Source organism: Alexandromys fortis, unplaced genomic scaffold (assembly GCF_014885135.2).
Source record: "Alexandromys fortis isolate MF-2015 unplaced genomic scaffold, M_Fortis_MF-2015_v1.1 scaffold_162, whole genome shotgun sequence".
Taxonomy (NCBI): Eukaryota; Metazoa; Chordata; class Mammalia; order Rodentia; family Cricetidae; genus Alexandromys; species Alexandromys fortis.
In genome coordinates this window covers 913,341-934,815 of record NW_026068033.1, presented here as the reverse complement: position 1 = coordinate 934,815, position 21,475 = coordinate 913,341, and the positions used below count along the sequence as shown (strand labels likewise).

The following is a 21,475-nucleotide window of genomic DNA, read 5'->3' as shown; positions in this document are numbered from 1 at the left end:
AAGCCAAAGGGACACACTCAGGAATGAAACCCTAAATCAGAGGTTCTCAACCTTCCTGATAGCTGCAACCCTTCTAAGTTTATCAGAATAACTTCTCAGCCAGAGCCCTGAAAAACCAAAGGAGAAACATAAAAACTCGGAATATAAGGAACTAAAGAAGCCAAAATCTCCAAAAATGAAAACCAAAACTCAGCTATGAGACAGGAGGAGAGACCCGTGCGTCAGTCACTTGACTGGGTTCCAATAGACCTTGTTCTCAGCCTTCCTGACATGCGACCCTTTAACACAGTTCCTCTATTGTGGCGATCCCCAGCCAGAAAGCTATTTCACTGCTACTTCAGAACTGTAATTTTGCTATTGTTATGAATCGTGGTGTAAATATTTCTTGGAGATAAAGGCTTGTGAGGGGATTGTGACCCACAGGTTGAGAAGCACTGGGAATGAACGTGACATGAGCTGAGACAGCCAGGATTTGCAGAGGTGAGAGGAACCTGAGATGCTAGAGCAGGGACCCCCACAGCTGGGGCCTGAGCAGAGAGTAGACAAACATGATGGCTCTGAGCGTGAGGAAGGAAGTGTGGGCTCCACGCTCTCTCTGTGAGGGGGCAGTGCGGGCTCCACGCTCTCTCTCACTGACCACCGACTTGCCCCAAGCAAGTCATTCAAACTCCCTGAGCTTTTTATTTTTCCTTTAGAAGAAGACAAAATGAACAAATAGCATCCTTCAGGGCTGGGAGATGGCTCAGAGGTTCAGGGCACATACTACTCCTGCAGAGCTCTCTAGATTGGCTTCCAGCTCCATGTGAAGAGGCTTGCAACCACCTGTGATCCGGCTCCAGAGGATCTGACACCTTTAGATCCCATGAGCACCTGCACACGCACACACACACACACACACACAGGATACTGTGAAAGAAGGACAACTCCAGAAAAGACTTATGAAGGATAAACAATTTGGCAACAAACAATCAGTATTAAGGGCATAACCCTCCCAAAGGAAGTCAGAGGGGTGGAATCCAAGGAGAGCTAGACCACACTCAGGCAGGATAAAGCTTGGGGGAAGAGACTTTTCTGGGGTGGGGGACAGCCACAGACAGACTTTATAGTATTAAGCCCAGAATAAGAGCGGGTGGGGCAAAGCCTCCAGCTCCTCAAGGCAACGGGCTCTTTGTGGCGAGCTGGTGTCTTCCCTTCAGAAACACTGATTTATAAATCTGACTGTTTCCAAGATGGCTTGGTGCTATAAAAGACACATACAACCTGTGAAGCCTGATCTATTTATCAAAAAGAAATATTTATTTGCTATTATGTTCCACAAGCAAATTGCTAATCAACGAAAAAATAGTAATAAATAAGTAAATAAACTCACACCAAGTGAACCAAGAAACTTCCCCTGAAATCACAGGGAGACCATGGAATATTCCACAAAGAACCTGGGACTGATCCCAGAAAAGCACCATTAGTACCAAGACTGACATTTGCTGAATTCATTCCGTTTTCCTTCCAGGAGCCCTGGGCTGAGCTCAGGTCTAAGGCGGAATTTGGGCAGAAGACAGAGAGAGACCAGGCAAAACGCTCCCAGGATCAAGAGTGTGGGAAGCAAATGACAGGTGCTTGGTGTGTGTGGACGTGACCAGGGTGCCTGGCCAGAAGCGTTTCCCAGAGGAGGCAGGCTCGAAGCGGGACCAGAGAAAGATGGTGACGGCAACGCGGGCAGAGCTCAGGCAGAGGACAGTCAGTGGTGGCCGTGAGCGTCCAGAGCTCGTCACAGACAGGGACTCTGACACTCCCTACAGACTCAGCCCTACAGAGAAGCTCGCTCAGAACACTTGACACTCGTTGACCCGTCACCACACACAGTGGATGAGCCAAAGTCCTTGTAAAACAGATTGCCAAAGACACAGGAAGCCTGAATCATCTGCCCACCGAGGCCTATAAGCAGGAACAGTCTAGAGAGCAGCCGTCTGTGTCCTGGTTGCTGACCGTACACGTCTATCCACAAAGAGCTTGGACTAAAACTACCATTCACGACCCTGTTTCTCAAACCCAACCAAACACACAACCTTGGCTGTATCCAGTATCCACAGATAGATGTCTGCTCCCCACAGAAGGCCCTGGGATCCCCAGCAGGTCCTGGAAGTGACAGACGGGATCCCTCCACCAGACCTGCCTTCTCCTCCCCTTGCTAAGGAACAAATCCTAAAAGTTAAAAGGATTCATACAACCTGCCCAGTCGTGCCTGCTTCATGTCAGTCTGAGAGAACAAAGGGCACCCTCTTTCCCACTGCTGTCCCCCTTCAGGGAGGACAACACCTCCCCAGTGGTGATGAATAAAGAGGGTCACGGCCCTGGGCAGGGAGGCGCTAACATTTGTCTAAGTATGGGCTCCAGTTCCCCTTTGATCACGGAGCCCTTTCTTCTGGCCCTGCAGGCCTGTGGCTTGTCTCTTCCTGCTTAGGGACAGGAGGTATCATATTACTCCGGAATGCTGCTGTGTCTCTAGCCATCTTTGGTTGGAATCTGCTACTTTGAATGACCAGATGAGTCTCAGATTAGTTTCCCATCATGCTGTTCTTGCAGGTTCAATGGTCAATTCTCATACAGCAGGTGAATTGTCCGATGACGACATCCTGCTGCGAGAGCATTTTAGGGAAGGTAAATAAAACAAACTGGGGGCAGAGAGGCCTGGGCAACAGCTCAGTGCAGGGAAGCACTTGATGCACAGGTGTGAGGCCCAAGTTCAAATCCTCAGAACTCTGAGAGCTTAGAGCATCCTCCAACAAAAGCACCCAGAGCCTTCTAAGGCTCAGTATCCAGGCAGCCAGTGGCATCCTTTCCATCCCTTCCATCCCTATCGCCTGCTTCCTCCTCTTCACTCACAAGGCTTCCTCCCACCAGAGACCGTGGCTTCTCTGAAATGCTAACTTCTCTAACCTTAGAATAACTTATGAGCTTCGCTCCTCCACTACCACCTGAAAAAGAAAATTCTCCACCACTGGGGCCGAACGGGGACCAAAGGAGTGGCAGTCAAAAATATGCTGATGGCCCCTAAATCAAAAATGCCAACCCAAAACACTATTAATTAATTAATTATAGATTAAGTCATGTGAGATTTTTGAAAGTCAAGACATTTGGAAGAAAGCTGCCTGTGAATGAAGGATGACATCACCTACTAGGCTGCAGGGGGCTGGGGGGACAGCATAGGCACTAATGTGCTTGCTGTACAGGCACGAGATTCTGAGTTCAGGTCCCCAACACCCTCATAAAAGCGAGGCGCAGAGGACCATGCCTGTAGACACAGCACCAAGGAGAAAGAAACAGGGCCTGCCACTGAAATCAAATCAGCAAGCTCAAGGCTGCGTGAGAGGCTGTCTCGAAAACTACGGTGGAAAAGCAACTGACAGAGACCCAATGTCAACCTCTGGCCTGCATACGCATATGTTCCTGCATAGATGATGCACACACACGCATACACACAGGCACATGCTCACACACATACGTATGCTCACATACACATGCAGATGCACATGTACACACACATACATACACTCACACACACATACACATGCTCACACATATACATACGTTCACACACACAGGCATATGCTCACACACACATGCAGATGTACATGTACACATACATACACTCACACACACATACATACACTCGCACACACACATAGAGGCACATGCTCACACACATACATACGCTCGCACACACACACAGGCACATGCTCACACACAGATACACTCACACACACATGCAGATGTACATGTACACATACATACACTCACACACACATACATACGCTCGCACACACACAGAAGCACATGCTCACACACATACATACGCTCGCACACACATACATTCGCTCACATACTCACACATACGCTCTCACACACACATGGAAGATGCACACGTACACACACACACTATGAATTCCAGAGAGAAAAGCAAACTATACTTGCCTGTCTTCCTGCTCCCTCTCTTCTAACTCTAAAAGGCCAGAGCTCCAGCCGTATTGGATTATAACGCTATTTCCAAGGAGAGAGGGGAAGACAGAAAAAGCTGGAGTTGAGAGCTTTTTAAAAGCGTCCTGTCTCTGCTATCAAAACATTATTAAATTCCTTCCTTTGACATTCTGACAGTAATTGCACTGCGGGATTGGAGTTTGTTAAAAATTACTTTAGAGGGACTGTTGAGAATTTCCTGCAGGGGAGACCCACAGGCACCCCCACAGGATTCGCTTCAGCTTCCTGTGTTGTCCTCCGACCCTGAGAAGCCCAGCACTCGCCTAACTTAGCACAGAACCCTGGGAAGAAAACATCAAGTCCAGGGGAACACTCCCTGGCTTGCGGTCCTGTCTGTTTTCTGCTGTGACCCACGGAGTCAGTAGTCCGAGCTGACTCAGTCCTGAGGTTTCCCTCTGTCATCTGAGCAAACAGAGACGGAGCCAGGCACCCTTTTTGCATACTTTCCCTATAACAGGCCGGAGGTGACAGTGCAGGACACTCAAGTCAAAAGCAGTGACACACACTGCTAATGTTCCCTTCCGTGCTGACAGAGAAACCGCCTAAAGGGGTGTGACTAAGGCTGCCTGTATGGAGAGGGTCCTCACCTCAGCAGGGACTAAAAGACAGGAGCAGATGGTGACCAGCCAAAGCCTGTCCAGAAAAGCAGCAAGCCACGGGGTGTCCTTGAAGCTGCCCCTAGATTCAGACGCAGGGCAGAGCACTGCAGGTGCCAGACTCACTGGGGAGAACTCAGCCCTGTAGAACTGGGAAGTGCTGGGATTTATTAGGTGGAGTCCTTCACTGATCAGAAGCAGGTGGCTTTTCAGAAAGCAAAGAGGCAGCATTCAAAGTTGAATGTAAAGAAAATACGTGTTTATGCAGAGGTAACCTTAGACCCGGTAACCCCCCCCCCGTGCAGGAAAGAATTCCCCAGCAGCAGCAGAAGTGGACACACACAGCCACAGGAAAAGTCCACTATGAACACTTGCCAAAGCACTGTTCACAATGGCCCCAAGGAGGAAGCCACCCGAGTGTCCATTCGCAAATGGAGAGAGTAACAAACCATGGTGGATCCACATGCGGAAATATCACTTAACTGTGAAGAAGAAAGCACTAGCAAATTATGGAGGTATCTGAGCAGTATTACGCCGCCTAAGACACCAGCAACGCGAGACCATGGTTCCATTTCTGTGAAATATGGAGAACAGGCAAGTCCACAGAGACAGGCAGCAGACGAAGAGTTAGCCAAAGGCGCACAGACGGAAGAACGGGGAATGACTGCTGGTGGGGACGGGGCTCTCGGTGAGGGATAAGAGCTATTTCTAAATTGGATGTAGTGATGTTGCAGAACTCTGAATATTCTTAAAACCATTAAACCAGTTGTGCATTTTATATTGTGAATTTTATCATTATATCCGAATTTCACATTGCAACATGCATTCAAATGCACATGTAGACATGTAAAAATGCACACATATGCATTGTATGCCTTGATTTTGCTTCTTAAAATGAGCTAAGTGACTTTCAATTTTTCTCAAGAATATGGCAATTACTTAAAATTCTATAAAAATAAAAGAACATTTATTAGAGAGCCGCATACTTTTCTCTCTCCTTTTTTTGTTTGTTTTGGGTTGATTGGATGCTTTGGGTTTGAGCTTTTTTGTTTTTTCTTTCTTATATAAATAAAGGTATTTTTTTAATTTTATGTTTATTGGTGTTTTGCCTGTGTGTATGTCTGTGTGAGGGTGTCGGGTTCCCCTGGAACTGGAGTTACAGAGAGGTGTAAGCTGCCATGTGGGCGCTCACTGCTCTCTATCACGAACACAGTATTTAGTGGGCGCTCACTGCTCTCTATCACGAACACAGTATTTAACTGCTTCAAGCTCCTGCCGCTGTTGTTGTCACCACAGTGTGACCTAAAACTTTGAGCCTTTCCCACTTAAGTTGCCTTCGCTGGGGTATTTTATCACAGCTGCGGAAGGGAAGCCAAGATGGCTGCCTTTGGAAGTAAGAAGAGCCTGGCCTGGTGTTTCTATGTATCAAACACTGCTAGGGATCTGGCCCAACACTGGTTCACTGGAGAGAGGCATGTCAGCAGACCCAGAGCCGCAACCGTGAAGCCTGGCTAGGAGGGTCCCCTCAGTACAGACTCGGGGGATCGGCGCATGCGCGGCTCTCACCTGTGAACCACTCCAGCCCGGTGCAGATGCTCCACCGCAGAGATGAGCTGCCGGATGTATCTACGTGCTTCGGCCTCATCCAGGCGCTTCTTCTCGTAAATCTTGTGCATGAGGTTTCCGCCGGGGCACAGCTCCATGACCAGGTAGTAGCTGTTCTCCGTCTCTAAGATGTCCAGCAGCTGCGTGATGTTGGGGTGCCGGATCATCTGCTGGATCTGGCCCTCCCGCCGCAGGTTTTTGGTGACATAGGTGTCCTTTTTGGCTCTCTTCTTATCGATGACCTTGATGGCGACCTGCGGTGAACCAGAAAGCAGAGCTGTTACCAGACGCTGCAGGCAAAGGTCATTCGGTCCTCGGGAGGTTCCAGAACTCTGGGGAAGATGTCGTCCGGGAGAAACCTGGGTCTGGCCCAGAGTGGTGGGGGCTGGGAAGGACACAGTTAGCTGCACAGCCCCTGCCTAGCACACGCAACCATGCGTCCCCTCCTAGCGCCATGAATAAAACAGTGAGCTAGCTCATCAGATAGCATCCGATGAGAAAACTAGAACATCAAAAAATTCCTTTAAAGGAAGAAAAACAGCGTTAACTTCAGCAAACCTGAATCTTGACAACTCAGCAAAGAGACCACGTCAAACTTGCTCCCCACGGGGAGGGTCCTGAGATGGGACACTACTTTCTTCTGGAACTAAGGACTCTGCCACTTGCTTCCTCCGGGCCTGGTGATTCCCAAGGCCCCACTTCGCAAATAGCTACACCTAGAACCCCATCTTCAGTTCTCGGGCACAGTTAGAGGGCTGGGGGAGGGACCGTCACGGATGCAGCTCTCTCAGGCTCAGCTCTGCCCACCCTGTGAGCTGCACAGGTCGCTGTCACACTGCCTCTGGTACCCGGTGGTGGCTCCCAGTCAAATCATTTTTCAGGTAGACTCTAACCCTGCTGTCAAGATCCCACCTCACATAGCAACCACCCACAGACGCCCCTTCTGGGTCTCTTAAGTTGCCTGGAACTTGCCAAGTAGACAAGCCTGATGAGCCAGTGAGCCCTTGTCCTAAACATGGAAGGAGAGCAAACAAAAGGTGAAGACTCTATCATCCACCCAAATCAGCAGAACCCTAAGCTTCCTCTTTTCCTTTGGGGAAGTCACCTCTTCACCTTCCAGGTCCTAAGATACACCCTCTCTTCCCTCTTGATTTCCCCCCTCCCAGTGTGGCCGGGCAGTGAACAGGACTCCAGTTCACCCTGCCAAAGGTTCATCTCCCCATCTGTCCTTCCTCTCAGTCTATTGGCATGCTGACTCCCTCATACCCAGCACAGCTACCTCTGGAGGACGCTCCGGAACAGATGTTGATGCTCCTAGGTGCAGCGGAAGCATGTGTGCCTCACACTCCTCTCTATTTCCTTTTGAAGAACCAGACTTGGTACCCGGTGCAGAGCACACTCAGTGCAACCGAACATGGGTACAGCTCTACACATAAATGAAAGGTAGGTCTGTGCGGAAATAGATACGCTTGCGGTGGGAGGCTCAGATAGTACGCTCTGGATGTTGTTCATGGTCACTAAGACTCGAGATCTCACAAAGACCAAGGTGACTGTGGATAACAGTACTGCACCGTGGGCTTCAACACACTCAGCACATACAGAGGAGATATTCAGTGGGTGTCAGGAACGCTAACGAGCCTGAGGGTGGAAATCATTTCACAACATCCACACATATCAAAACAGCACACTGCACACAATAAACACGTGCACATTGTAGCTGTCAATTAAGCCTCAATGGAGCTATAAAAATACAATTAATTAACAGAAAATGAGAAAAAGAACAAGCCAAAGACAAATTTAAATTAGCAAAACAATGGCCAGTGTAGCAGTCAGCCTGGACGACGGCATCAGTATCCTAACAATTCCACGACCCAGACCTCCCCTGAATTCAGTCTATACTCCACATTGGATATGGATATAGACACTGGATGGAGGGGGCTGTCCCTGGTTTCTGGGTGAACTGCTTTGGGGCTCGCTCACTGCTGCACGCAGAAACAGCTGCACATTTTCGCATCAGCTACCGTAAACCACCCAGGGTGCAGCCCATCTCCAGTGTGTGGTCCCCTCAACCCTCCGAGACATGTCTACACTATCCTAAGTACTTCTGCCACCCTCCTTGCCCCTGTGTGTCCCTACACCCTAATAAGCCAACTCAAGATGGCCAGCAGGACCCCCTCCACAACCCTGCACGCTGAGCTGCTGTCGGGTGTTAAGACCCCCATTGCTAACGAAGGACCTGTTCCCTCTGCACGTCACAGTACATTATAAACAGTGGTAGCCAAGAGGCTACTAGCCAATGAGATGACTGACGAGCACATAACTGTGCGCCCTGAGTCTTCTGTGGCTTCCTCCTAACAGGGACTAAACTCTTAGCCCAAAGATATGAAGAGCAGAGCAATTTCGCAGGGCAGTCAGCAAGGGAACAGACAGGCTGGAGGAGGCGTGCTCAACTCCTCCCTCACAACAGGTCATCTTCCATCTTACCCTGACCTCCCAGGCCAGCGCTCATGGTCCAGCTACAGTTACACTCTGGCTGTGATGTGTCCCAAATTCATTCCAGATGCTAACCTCACAGCTTTATAGATCCTGGCCCGTGTGAGTGTGTGTGTGTGTGTGTGTGTGTGTGTCTGTCTGTCTGTCTGTCTGTGTCTTAATGTATATGTATTGGACTGGAGAGATGGCGCCATCGGTAAAGTGCTCACCTTGCACATGGAAGACCTGAGTTCCATCCCTAAAATCCACAGTGGGGAGGGGAGAGCCCAGCACGTTTCTAAGAGTAAATTTCAGGACCCATGCCCACCTCCCTTGCCAGCCATGCACAAGGCCCACCTCATTCCTCTCCTCTGTAATCTCAGCGGTTTCTGACAAGGATCCCCACAGGCACGGCCAGGACACTGGATTCTGTCAAGTGACAGAATTAACACTGACCAGTGCAGGCTTCTCTCTTTGTATCGTGGGTCTGTGCCCTGATAAACCCATGGCAGGAATTCGCGACAGCGTACCCCTAACATATGACGCCTCCTGGCCCAACGGTACAGCGTGGTGTCAGGAATGGACTGTCACACATGACCACTGACGGGGAAAGGGCATTGGACCACACAGCGCCAGCTCAGGAAATGACTCAGATGGGGTACAGTGAAGTGTACTTTTTAACTGAATATACGTCACCTTTGTGCTATTGCAGTCAAATCATCCTAAATTGAACCATCTTAAGTCAAAGAATGTCCACATTTCCCAACCATCTCCACCTTCTCTCAACTCCTAGAAAGGGAAGGGGGAAAAGGTAACGGCATGACTCAGCAGGGAGTACCTTGGATGACTCAGCAGGAAGCACCTCAGATGACTCATGGCAGACCCTTACCCTCAAACCATCACCTCAGCCCTGCCCTTGAGCTGTCTCACGGAGGTCCATGGTAATAATAATGTGGAAACTAAAAATCGCAAAGACAGGTTCATATCCCAAGTCGGGGAACCTGAAAATGCTGTCTAACTAAGCAAGGGGTTTTTATCAAGATAGTAACATGGGCTTGAGATAGGGAGCTTGCCCTACGTGGATGGAGCAAGTCTCAGAGACCTTCCCAGACGGCCTTAGAGGATGAGGAAGATCAGACAGGCACACAGAGAAGGTTCCGAGAAGGAAACCATGACCAGTATAGTCACCAGAAAACAGAACAAGCCAAGATCTCCCGAGGGTTCCAAGAGGAACTGCAGCCCTGTGGTCATCTTGATTTGGAACTGATAAAGCTGATTTTGGACTTTGGATATCAGATACTGAAGAATAATTTCCTGCTCTTTCAAGCCACCAAGTCCATGACAGTTTGTCACAGCAGCCAGGAAACTAACATCGCATGTCACCTTCATGTGATGTCTTCTTTCCTGAGTCCTGCCAGTCCGGTGGCCCTGTGGGAACACCTTCAAGGATTAAAGCTACCGCAGGGACAGAAGGCTGCCTATTAAACTCTCCTCGTCTTCAAAACAACAGCCTTGCTTTCATTTCACCCGGCACTGACGGGCTCCACACGGATAGCGCTTACAGAGGAAGGCCATTCCGGTTGCACAAAACCATCTCGCCACCTGCATTCACAACAGCTGGACAGGGACACAAGCTGAGCGGGAACCAAGGGGAAAACAATCAACGGTCGACACAGGGAGGCCTGGATTCAATAAGACGGCAGGCAATCAGATATCTGCAGGAACATGTCTAACACCCGTTCCATCGGTGTAACAGCCAAAGTGAGCCTGGGTCTCTGCCGGGAAGAGAAAACTGTGGCGGGCAGGAGAGGTTTAGAGGAAAGCTGTCAACAAACAACCACAAAGTAAGCAGATCCGGCATGGTCTAGACCACAGAAGAGAAGACACTAGTGGCTAAGACCATCACTACAAAGCCACTGAAGGTCAGGGCCACGGCAACCCTGTGTAGGAACTCCCGGTCAGAGGTGTATGTGCGGTTTTTCATTTTCCCAGGTTGGGAAATGTAGAAAAGATAAGGGACGATCTAGGCCTACCTGTCTCCCTGAGAAAATCAAGAGAACCGATTCTCTACGAGGTCCATGAAACCAAGGATCTGAGTTGAAAAGTCTGGGAATTTTACAAAGGTATCTACTTTCAGGTCTAGAGAGGTGTCTCTGTGATGAAGGGCACCGGCTGCTCTCCAGGGGACCCAGGTTTGATTCCTAGCACCCACATAGTAACTCCAGTCCCAGGGGATCTGACAGCTGCTTCTGGCCTCTGCAGGCACCAGGCAAGAATGTGATACACAGACACACACGCGCAAAACATCCTAACACATAAAGTTTTAAAAGTGGAGAAAAAGGAATCTATTTTCAAAGATTGCCCATATTTCCAGCACGCTAAACGGCAGAGCTGTGGACAGGTCTGACGCACAGCTGGAAGATGCTTGCTCATCCATCTATGCCCCCACAAGAAATAGCGTGCCTCCTGAGGCTGCCACCCTCCCTCCAACTTCCTTCCTCTTTCCCTGTCCAAACAAACCCAGAGCCCACCCAGGATGGCTGAAATCAACCTTTAAATAATGAGATAAGTTCACTAGAAAAATGGAAATCCCTTGACATTAATTTCAAAAAAAAAAAAATCAAACAGGCAGACCTAACGGAACACAAGAAGGCTTTGTCCTGCGTGGAATAGCGGTGTCGCTCTCCGGGGTCCACACGCAGGAGGAAAGGACGTGTGGCAGAAAGGAAGCCCAGTGCCTTTGTCACCTGCTTTGCGGGGAGAGAGTCTATGAGTCCTAAGATGGTAGAGAGCATGACATGTGGACACAGCGACGGCCCACAATTCCCTAATCACACCGAGCACTCAGCCCTGCGTCCCACACCTCGTCTGTCCTCCTTAAACTTATGCGTTATTGCCAACACTTTACTTTCAGCAGATCAGCCGGGAGGGAGCCTTTGGCTTTAGTCAACTGATGGAAAAACATTCCCGGCCGGCCCTGACCCACAGTCGTGGCCCACAAACAAGAAGCCAGACCTGCATTTCAGTGTTCTGAACTCTCCGCACTGGTTTTACTTTTCAGTTCCCAGGCAGCGGTCTGCCAGTCTTGTCTCTCCAAACACTGGCTTCGTCGAGACTGTCTACAGCATTTCCAGTTCATTTCTATCTCCTGGATTCTCTACCCATCGATCATTCTGAAGCCAGATCCAGAATGATGAACCAACTCCCTAAAGAGGAAACTCAGGTATAAAATGAGCCTTGTATGTGGCTGGAAGAAAGATGGACTCCTTTTAACACAACGGAGGCGTACACACGCTTTACACATTTCACAGAGGAGGCTGGGTTTCGGGGCGTTCATGCCCTCATCTCAGGGACAAAAGGCCCTAACAACTAGATTTCTTTTTACGTGGAAATGAGCCCCCAGAAGTTCTTTTCGGAGCCCCTCGGTTTCTTAGTGGATATTATGCGCTAAAGTGAAACTAATCTTTCTACTCTAATGGACGGGCATTCAGCACTACGGCACGCTGGATACTGTTCCGGGTAACAACTAAACCCATAACTGGCTCGAGTGTTCAACCTCATTTGTAGGGACAGTTCAGATTAGTTATAGTGGTTTGAAATTACTCTTATAAAATGAATTTTCCTTCCTCAAATGATATTTGGAGACAGCGCTTTGAAAGAGGAGATTGAAAGTAAGGTGGGGTCACAGGGGTGGGCACTAACCCGATGCTGCTGGGTCCCCGCGGAAACAGAAGAGAGAGCCAAGTTCTCTCTCTTTCTTTGTTACACACAGGAAAGGCCATCAGAGGACACTGCAAGTGGGGGACAAGCCTGAGCAGAAAACTTTCTGCGTCTCCGTTCCTAACCTTCTAGAGCCAGAGAAAATGAATGTGAGCCATTGTAGCCATTCCATCTGTGGGATCTCATTATAGAAGCTGAGCAGACAAATGGGCCACAGAACATCCTACAAGTTCTCCCTGGCTCCCCACAGTAAGGACAAGGCACCAGGGCTCAGTCACCGAGGTTGAGGCAGTTCTCAGAGCTCCTCTCCTGTCCTCAGCCTGCTTGCCACAGACAACACAGAGTGCCTGGTACCACACTTCAACACGGGTAATGCTCAAGGTACAAGCTGAGCACAAGACTTCCAACTGTGCCCCTTGGAGGCTTGGGCCTCTCAAGCCTCCCTCACAGGTTTGAATAACAGAGAAGAGACTCTAATGCTTGCTGTCTAGGATGCTGGAGAAGTAAATGAACCCTTGGCACAACAATCACCAGATTCCTCCAAGTAGTAATTGCGTTTTGCACGAGAAAAGAAGGTAAAAACAGGAGCCAGGAAACCCCTGCAGTACAACTGTCCCATCCCCTGCCACTGTCCCCTCAAGTCCCCGGTGCCATGAGATACCTACTCCAGTATCCAAACTCTCTCTGGCCCCACGTGTTACCTTGCTCCCAAATGTAGCACCTCCTGCTTTTCTTATCACCAGAGCCCTAAATCTCTGGACAAGGCCACTTTTCTCGCCTAAGGAAAGCCCATGCCCCTCCTCTATGTCCTGACTCAGGTGATGCCCACAGGCAATGGCTCCACGTTCATGTGCTTGAAGTCATCCGTGTGGGTCTTCCAAAGGCCACTCAGCCTTGTACCTCTTCTGTGTATTCCAGGTATCCACACGCTGTCCCAGCTCGCAACCTCCTCCCCTTCTCTCTCCACTCCCCCATCCCATCCCTAGCCCAGTCCTTAATCAATCACAAGGCCGGTCAGCTCCACCTCCTAGAGTCTCCCCTCCCTTTCCCCTCCTCCACCCCCCCACCACTACACTGACCTGGGTCACATTTCCCTGATACTATCCTTGGCCCCTGCTCTGATCTGCACTCACCCTGGCCTGGAAATTCCTCCCAGGAACACTCCTCCCTCAGACTCAGGTTACACACTCCATCCCCCTACTCCCACCAACTGGTTCCTCCTCCCCTGCTGCCACACCACACACAGAAGGAGGTGGGGGGAGAGAAGGGGAGAAAGGAAAGATGGACTGTGATACCCCCACAGAGGCAGAAATCGTGGTTGGCCTTCTAGCACTTAGTAAAGAGTTGGGTCCTCAATCTACTCAGATTGATGAGTTCCTAAGAGGGAGACAGGGGCCATGCGCCAGGGCCTGGGCACCAGTGGCCCTAATGAGCTAGCCCACCGTCCTCAATAGACCAACTGGACAATAAAGAGCAGAGAAAGGAGCTTTACTCAATTCGATCACATTAGAAAAAGGGAGAAATAAAGATGTCTAGGGACCTCCAAACCCATTCTGTGGGGTCCTGACATGAGGCTGGGATAAGCTTAACAAAGCACACCAGGTCAGGGTGTAGTCCCGCCCATCGCTGGCCCATCTCGCTGGCCCATGACTGTCTCAGCCTGTAGCCCCTCCTGCAAGGTGGTCTGAGAAGTAGCGAGGACTGTGTAAAGTCTCTCTTTGGGAGACCAGCCCCACCCCCACCCACTCCTGGGGAAGTTACAGTTTGCGGGGAACCACTGTCTCAATAGTTTGATCACCAAAAGGAAGAGGGCAAATGTCTTCCTAGAGTACCTCCATCCCTGTCCAGACAGTTAAAAGAAGGCCATGTGAAGACATAGCCAGAGAACGGCCATCTGCAGGACCAAGAGAGGCCTGGGGAGAAAGCAAACCTCTGCACCTGGGTTGCCGAGGTTTGGACTGTGGTTTCCCTGCCCATCCTGGGACTCTCTTATGAGCGAACGAACTAGCTACTAGCACCACTTTTGGTAAACCTCATTACACACAATAAAAATCTGGGTGACCCTGCAGCATGAAATCAGCAAAAAGAGAGATTCTCTCAGCCTCCAAAGAAGCCAGGAAGAAAAGTGACAAGGGGCTTAGGGCTTCTTCTCCAGCCCTAGCCAGAATTCAGTGTAAAAGGGCCCAACGCCGGCATGATTAGCATGACCCAGTGGGAAGGTTTGAAAATCAATTCGCTTCATGCCTTCTTCCCCAGAAACTGTGTATGCATGCATCCGACTGGAACGTGCTCCTGCGTGCACAAGACTTAGTTAACAGGAAGCAAAAGTATCCTTTGCCGTCTTCATAATTAATTTCAGTGCTGCTCTGATTCACAGAGGAAGAGATGCCAGACGACAAACACGCATGACTGTCTTTTACAGGGACCCACTAATTGCTGCTGTTTATGTAGCTGAACACAACTATACCCGACCCTGGGCTCCCTGCTGGCCTCCCACCACCACCACCACCACCCAGGCTGCAAGCTAAAATTCTTCTCTTTGTAAATGGGGGGAGTGCCTTCTCCCGCAGCACTAAAAACGAGTGGGGGAAGCTTCCTTCCCCAGATGAAGCCACAGAGCTCATTAGAACAGATCTCCCCAACAAATGACAAACCTAGCACTGGGCAAAAGCCAAGGCCTCCACCCCATTTGAAGGGGAGAAAACAGTCAGCCGCTGCAGGGCCGGGAAGCCCTCCCACGCCTGCCCTCCCCGTGGAGTTCAGAAGCTACTTTCCTGGGGTTACTCTGCACACACTCCACTCTGGCTCTAATTCATTGGGCAAATCACCCTGGAAACACACCCTGCTGGTGGGAAACAAGAAACTGGATCCTGCTGGACTGGTTAAAAGGAAAAAAAAAAAAAAAGCAAACAGCCGCTTTCTGAGCAGGCCTGGTAAAGGCTGGACTACAGACACGGGTGTCTGCAGTGTCTGGAATTCCTACCAAAGTCTGCCTCTTCCTTCTTCATGGCCAGGCTGCCTTTGTAGGCCATGATAAAAGAACACCAAGTCAACCAGTGCACAAAGTAGGACCGAGGAACCTGGAACATCTCACGGGGGAATGAGGAGCTAATGGAACAGGGATGCAAATGTCATTTCTCTTCCCCAGAGAAGTTTCTAGAGGCCAGGTGACCCTTCTCGGTACCCAGCCCTCTGAAGCCAGTCTATAGATAAAGGAGCTAAAACACTGCACTCCGGTTATCTCAAATCCCCATCAGTTCTCTACCAGCCATCTTCACTCCATTTCCCCCTGACTCAGCCCCATATTATCCAGACCCTAAACCAATGGCAACAGAGGGGAAAGCCTCAACTTATATAAGCTGAAAGCAAAGAGATCCAAGAAATGCAGAGGGCAATGGGTGGGTTTTGACACCAAGGGTTCCCTGACCACTGAACTCACTCATGGAGGTTAGCAGCAACCCCACTGTCCAAGGACACCCCGAGGTGGGCATTCTCTACCCCACATTCCTTATGCACCATCCCTAAGGTCATAACCACGACTGAGACTCCCTGAGAAAAGCCCCCTGGGTCCCATAAAACTCTTTGATGGCTACAGTGAAGACTCCATGGCTACAGTGACCCAAATCCTTTCTCTTCCTCGCAACCAACCTTCTTCTTCTAGAACATTCCATCTGGGCTAGCCTCCTCCAAGGCTTCATTCCATCTGGGCTAGCCTCCTCCAAGGCTGCATGCATAGCACGTGCTCTTAGCTCACTCTTCTTCCCCATCTATAACTCACTGAGGCTGAAGAGATGTCCTTAAACTGTTCATGACAGGAACTCTTTTGAAAAGATCTCTTAACCAGAAATGTGAAACTCTCCATTCTCTGGTAGCAGCCCGCTCCCTGCTCCTCCTCTTTACTTTTCTTGGAACAATTTCATTTTGATTGCTGATGTTCTATCAATTTTCCTGTAGCGCTATTGCTCAAATAAAGTCTTCTTCCTTTAAATGCTTTCTCACCGTAGCCATTGTGGAATGTCAGATCCTCTATTTTGTCCATTGTTTATTATGGGATGTACGTGTGTCTGTGGGTGTGAGATGTGGGGGGAGGACATGTCACAGCCTGAGCGTGAAGGTCAGAGGCCAACTGTGTGGAGTTATTTCTCTTCTCACGCTCTGAGAAGCTTCTCATGAGGCCCAGAGAGCCAACTCAGGCGTGGCTGGACTGCCTTGCTGGCCTTTGTTCTCATCCTCCCTCACGCCCCACTTCTGCCTCTCCTTCTCTCTCTCATTATTTTGTTTTTTTAAATGACATGTAACTAAACCACCTTCAGCATTTGATATGTGCTTGTGTGTGTGAGGATGCGCTTGCAGGGGGCTGTGATTGTGTAGAAGACAGAGGTCAACCTCAGGAGCCCTCCACCTTGCTTTCTGAGACAGGATCATCGGGGGTCTGCAGCTCATCAACTAGGTGGGCTAGGTTAGCCAGTGAACCCCCAGGTCATGTGTGTGTGTCTGTGTGTGTGTGTCACATGCATGACTAGTGCCTGAGGAGAGCAGAAGAGGGTGTCTGTAGCTCTAATTCATGGTGGCTGTAAGCCACCATGGAGAGGCTAGGAACTAACCCTGGGTCTTCTGACAGAGCGACAGGTGTTCTTAACTGCTGAGCCATTTTTCCCAAGCCCTGTATTCAGAATCCTTAATGAGCTATCTCTACAACTCTTTGTCTTGCAATGCCTTGAAACTCTGATTTGTATGTTATATTCGACAGCACATCTTTTATACTCGGCGTATGTCTAGGCTTCAGTAGCCATCTGTGGTTAGAGCAACCACAGCAGCTATAGGGAAGTTCTAGCCACGTGAGTCTGAACAAATCGTTTGTTCTCTAAGCATACTGCCTGTGGGAGAGCCAGAACTCGGCCAGAAAGTCAGGCAGAGGCATGAGGGCTGAAGAGCCTGTCTGCTCATATACAAAGTATGCCTGAAATGCTTGGCACTCGCATCTAAAGTCAGGGTCCTGGAACTGAGAAAGCCCAGGCAAGAAACCTCCCCTCCAGTCCATGGGGATAGTAACAGTAGTCACGTGGGGATGGTAACGGTAGTCGAGTAGAACGCCCCGCACGTGGTGAGCATCACCCATCGGATCCTAACTGAGCAGATAAAAACAACACAGCTGCACGTAGGGCACAGAAGTCGACACCAGGAGGCAGAAATGGCAAAACCTAGGGGAGTGACAGACACGGTGGAGGAAGGGAGAAGTTCGCACAAGGCTCCAATAGGTCTCCCAGTGTGCGCTCACGCAAGCTCCTTAGCAACCCAAAGCTTCCTTCCTGCCACCTAAGTCCTGCCTAAATCGCCTACTGTCAAGCCAGGCCTGGTGCTGCGCTTCTCAGAAAAAGGAAAAGAAGTCCCTTCTCCGATTCCACTCTGATTTGTCCGTGTGCAGTTACGATGTCAGTCTGGATAAAGCAGAATTTGTGTTCCTGCAAGGCTTCCTTTCCCCTCCATGGAAGACTAAATGCTCTGCTCTGGAGAGGAGCAGATAACCGCTCAGGAAGAGCACAGAAGCCATAAGCAGAGAGGGGAACTCGGTGGGGGGCAGCCTGTGTTGGCAGGCTTCTGTGAACAGGGCTGGGCTGCATGGAAACCCGCTGGCTGAAATCCTCAACCCAGGTCTCTCTTCCTTTTCTTAACACAAGTTGCTCCGTCAACCTCCCTGGTTAATCATCTCCCCGCATATTCATCCATTCCTTAGCCTGCCACACAAGGGTGGCCTCTTAATTCTAAAGTTCAGAAGCCCGAGATCAGAGAGCTTACAGGGGTGGTTTCTTGTGGGGCTTCGCTGCAGTTTGGAGAAGGCTCTTCTCGCAGTGGGGCCGGATGCTGTCCTCAATGAGCCCGGACCTGTACACAAACTTGTCTTGTTTTTTTTCTAATTATATTTACTTTGAGGGATGTACATGTGTGTGGTTGCAAGTGTCACCGTGGGTATGGGGAGGTCAAAAGACAACGTCTTAGAGTCAATTCTCTCCATCTATCATGTAGGGACCAGGAACCAAACTCAGGTCATCAGGTTCTGTGGCGAGCACCTTCACCCACGGAGCTATCTCAACCAGCCCCTTGCACGTTTTCTTGTATATCTATCTCCTTGGCTCCCGGGAAAGGTCCTCACTCTTTCAGTTCCCCTCAGCACTTGTAGGGCCAGCTCCCTCCATCTTCCTGCCTGGCTCCTCCTCACCATGCACCAACTCCTTGAAGGACATTTGACTGTGATACTTCCGGCCTTCCCTCTCCCTTGCATCAACCAGGCTTCTCTTAAAAGAATCCACACTCTATATAGACACCAGTCAGCCTGGACCAGAGCCCATGCTGAAGATGACCCTCAAACTTCAGTCCCTCTAGAAAGACAGTGTAAAAACAGCTATCTTCCAGGTCCTGGGAGTCAGTTTGACATGTAAATTGGAGGGTCCACAGAGTCAAGAGAGTTCACGTATTTGGATGCTAAGGAGGTAGGAGCTGAAGGATAGGAGTCCCAGCCCCCAGCAGAAGTGTGACCCTGGCCAGTCTCCAGACAACCCCCAGCTGGGCCACTCCAGTGCGCTTCCGATTGAGTCACTAACCTCTGTATCTATAAAGGCAACTCTTGCGCCTGAACTTTGGATCCCACGCCTTCATCTGCACTCTGAGTTCTCCCTTCTCAGCAGCTTTTAGTGAGGAAGTTTAGGGGAAAACAGGTTAATATCCTTCCTGCTCTTCATCACTGAAAGCTAAAGTTCAGAAGGAAAATCGGGAAAAGCTGAGACAGGAGGATCCCTAGGGCTCGCTGGGTGGCCAGGCTGTCATCGATTGGTAAGCCCTGGGCCAGTGGGAGACCCTGCCTCAAAACACAAGGTGGATGGCTCCTTAAGAATGACATCTGGGGGCTGGAGAGATGGCTCAGCGGTTAAGATCACTGCCTGCTCTTCCAAAGGTCCAGAGTTCAATTCCCAGCAACAACATGGTGGCTCACAACCATCTGTAATGAGGTCTGGTGCCCTCTTCTGGCCTGCAGGCATACAAGCAGACAGAATACTGTATAAATAATAAATAAATATTTAAAAAAAAAGAAAGAATGACAGCTGGGGTTGTCCTCTGGCGTGCACACACACACACCACACACACACACACACACACACACCACATGTATTAAAGTGTAGCAAAAGACTAAACAGAAACAGAGACCATAAAAGTAGACCCCAAAAGAGAATTTCCTAAAGTAAGCCCATGTCAAAAATCCTCCAGGACTTCAGAGATGGTGACAGGTGTGAGCCTGTCGTCTGTTGTGGTCAAGGCCACGGTTTGTACACAGATGGAGAGGCACAACTGACAGCTTAGCTCACAGGAGCAGGGGTCAAGCTGGTTCAGGGAAGAAACAGTCGCTGGCACCACACGTCCCAGAAAACTGATTTTGAGACTTTACAGACACTGAAATTGCCCCGTGATAAATTCACAGCCACCAGCACACGGGCATTTTCCTAGTTGATTTTCTTTCGTTTGCTTGTCTTTTTGGTTGAGAGCCTAGCCTGTAAGGGCTGAGCCATCTCTCCAGCTCGTCTCATTTTCTAAATGGTATCATGACACAAGAGATCACCTATCCCAACCTCAGGTCGTCATCTCCTACTCCCTCTATAAGCCACTGTGTCTAACTAGTGCTGTCCCCATGTTCACGGGTGTATGTTCACTGCGGCTCTGGAAACCTACTAGTGCCACACCCTCAAAAAGAATGACTCTTTCTCCCTCAGAGTCTATCAACTGCCAACCGCGCCTCAGGAAGGGGTGGGCTCTGGGGGGAACTCCAAACCTATGCAGGAACCATGGCTGTTGAGCCCACCTATGTGGGAACCGTGCCTGTTGACCCCATCTATGCAAGACCATGGCTGTTGACCCCACCTATGCGGGAAATGTGGCTGTTGACCCCTCCTATGAGGGAAACGTGGCTGTTGACCCCTCCTATGCGGGAAACGTGGCTGTCGACCCCTCCTATGAGGGAAACTTGGCTGTTGACCTTTCCTATGCGGGAAACGTGGCTGTTGACCCCACCTATGCAGGAAACGTGGCTGTTGACCCCTCCTATGAGGGAAACGTGGCTGTTGACCCCTCCTATGTGGGAGCTGTGGCTGTTGACCCCTCCTATGTGGGAGTTATGGCTGTTGACCCCACATATGCCAGCACCATGGCTGTTGACCCTTCCTATATGAGAGCTGTGGCTGCTGACCCCTCCTATGCAGGAACCATGGCTGTTGACCTTGTGTAGACATTTTGCTCGTGCAGGTAACCACAGCTGCTTTGAGTTCATTACCGCCATAGCCACATCCTATTCTGAAGACAGCATTTCCCAGCATTCCTCCCCATGCTCTGCCTCCTCTTCTGAGATCTTCCCTGAGCCTTGTGGGAGAGGAGATGATAAAGATGTCCCACCTCGGGCTCAACATCTTGACCAGTTATGTATCTCAGGTTGAACCCAGGCTTGTTCAGCCTGAGCACATTTTAACTTGAAGCAATTCTCTTCAGTCCTCCAAAGTCTCTGGATCCATCTTGGGAATATGAACTGCCCCCTCCCCACCCCGAAAATGTGACCTTTAGAGAAAGAATCGGGGTTTCCGGCTAGCTTCTGTATGCAGGAGGGATGAGCTTGGGGACCTAACTAGAGTCACACAGACAGGTGGCCATCCCAAGACTGAAGCATAAACACGCCTCTTCTATTTTCAATATCAACTTTCAGAATTATTTCGGAATGAAAATCTCTAACATCATTTAATCAACCACCTAGTTATAAAAGTAATTTCTTTTCTGGAAAGAATAAATTGATCTGTGTGGGTAAGAGGTAAATAATTGAATTTGTTTGTTTGTTTGTTTAGTTTTGAGACAAGGTCTCACTGTATAACCTTGGCTGACCCGGAACCCTCTATGTAGACCAGGCTGGCCTTGAGCTCAAAAAGATCCTTCTGCCTCTGCCTCCTGAGTGCTAAACTTTCTTTTTAACTCAATAATAGTTAAAGGCAAAAAAAAAAAAAAAAAAAAAAAAAAAAAAA

At 49.7% G+C, this 21,475-nt stretch overlaps 1 protein-coding gene across 1 annotated transcript in view; it reads right to left on the bottom strand.

Moving 5' to 3' along the window:
* Hunk (hormonally up-regulated Neu-associated kinase) overlaps positions 1-21,475 on the bottom strand; it is a 107,066-nt gene that overhangs the window by 55,188 nt on the left and 30,403 nt on the right. The window contains exon 2 of the mRNA XM_050164806.1: positions 6,195-6,487. Coding sequence (XP_050020763.1) covers positions 6,195-6,487 — 293 coding nt within the window. The remainder of the gene's footprint in view (positions 1-6,194; positions 6,488-21,475) is intronic.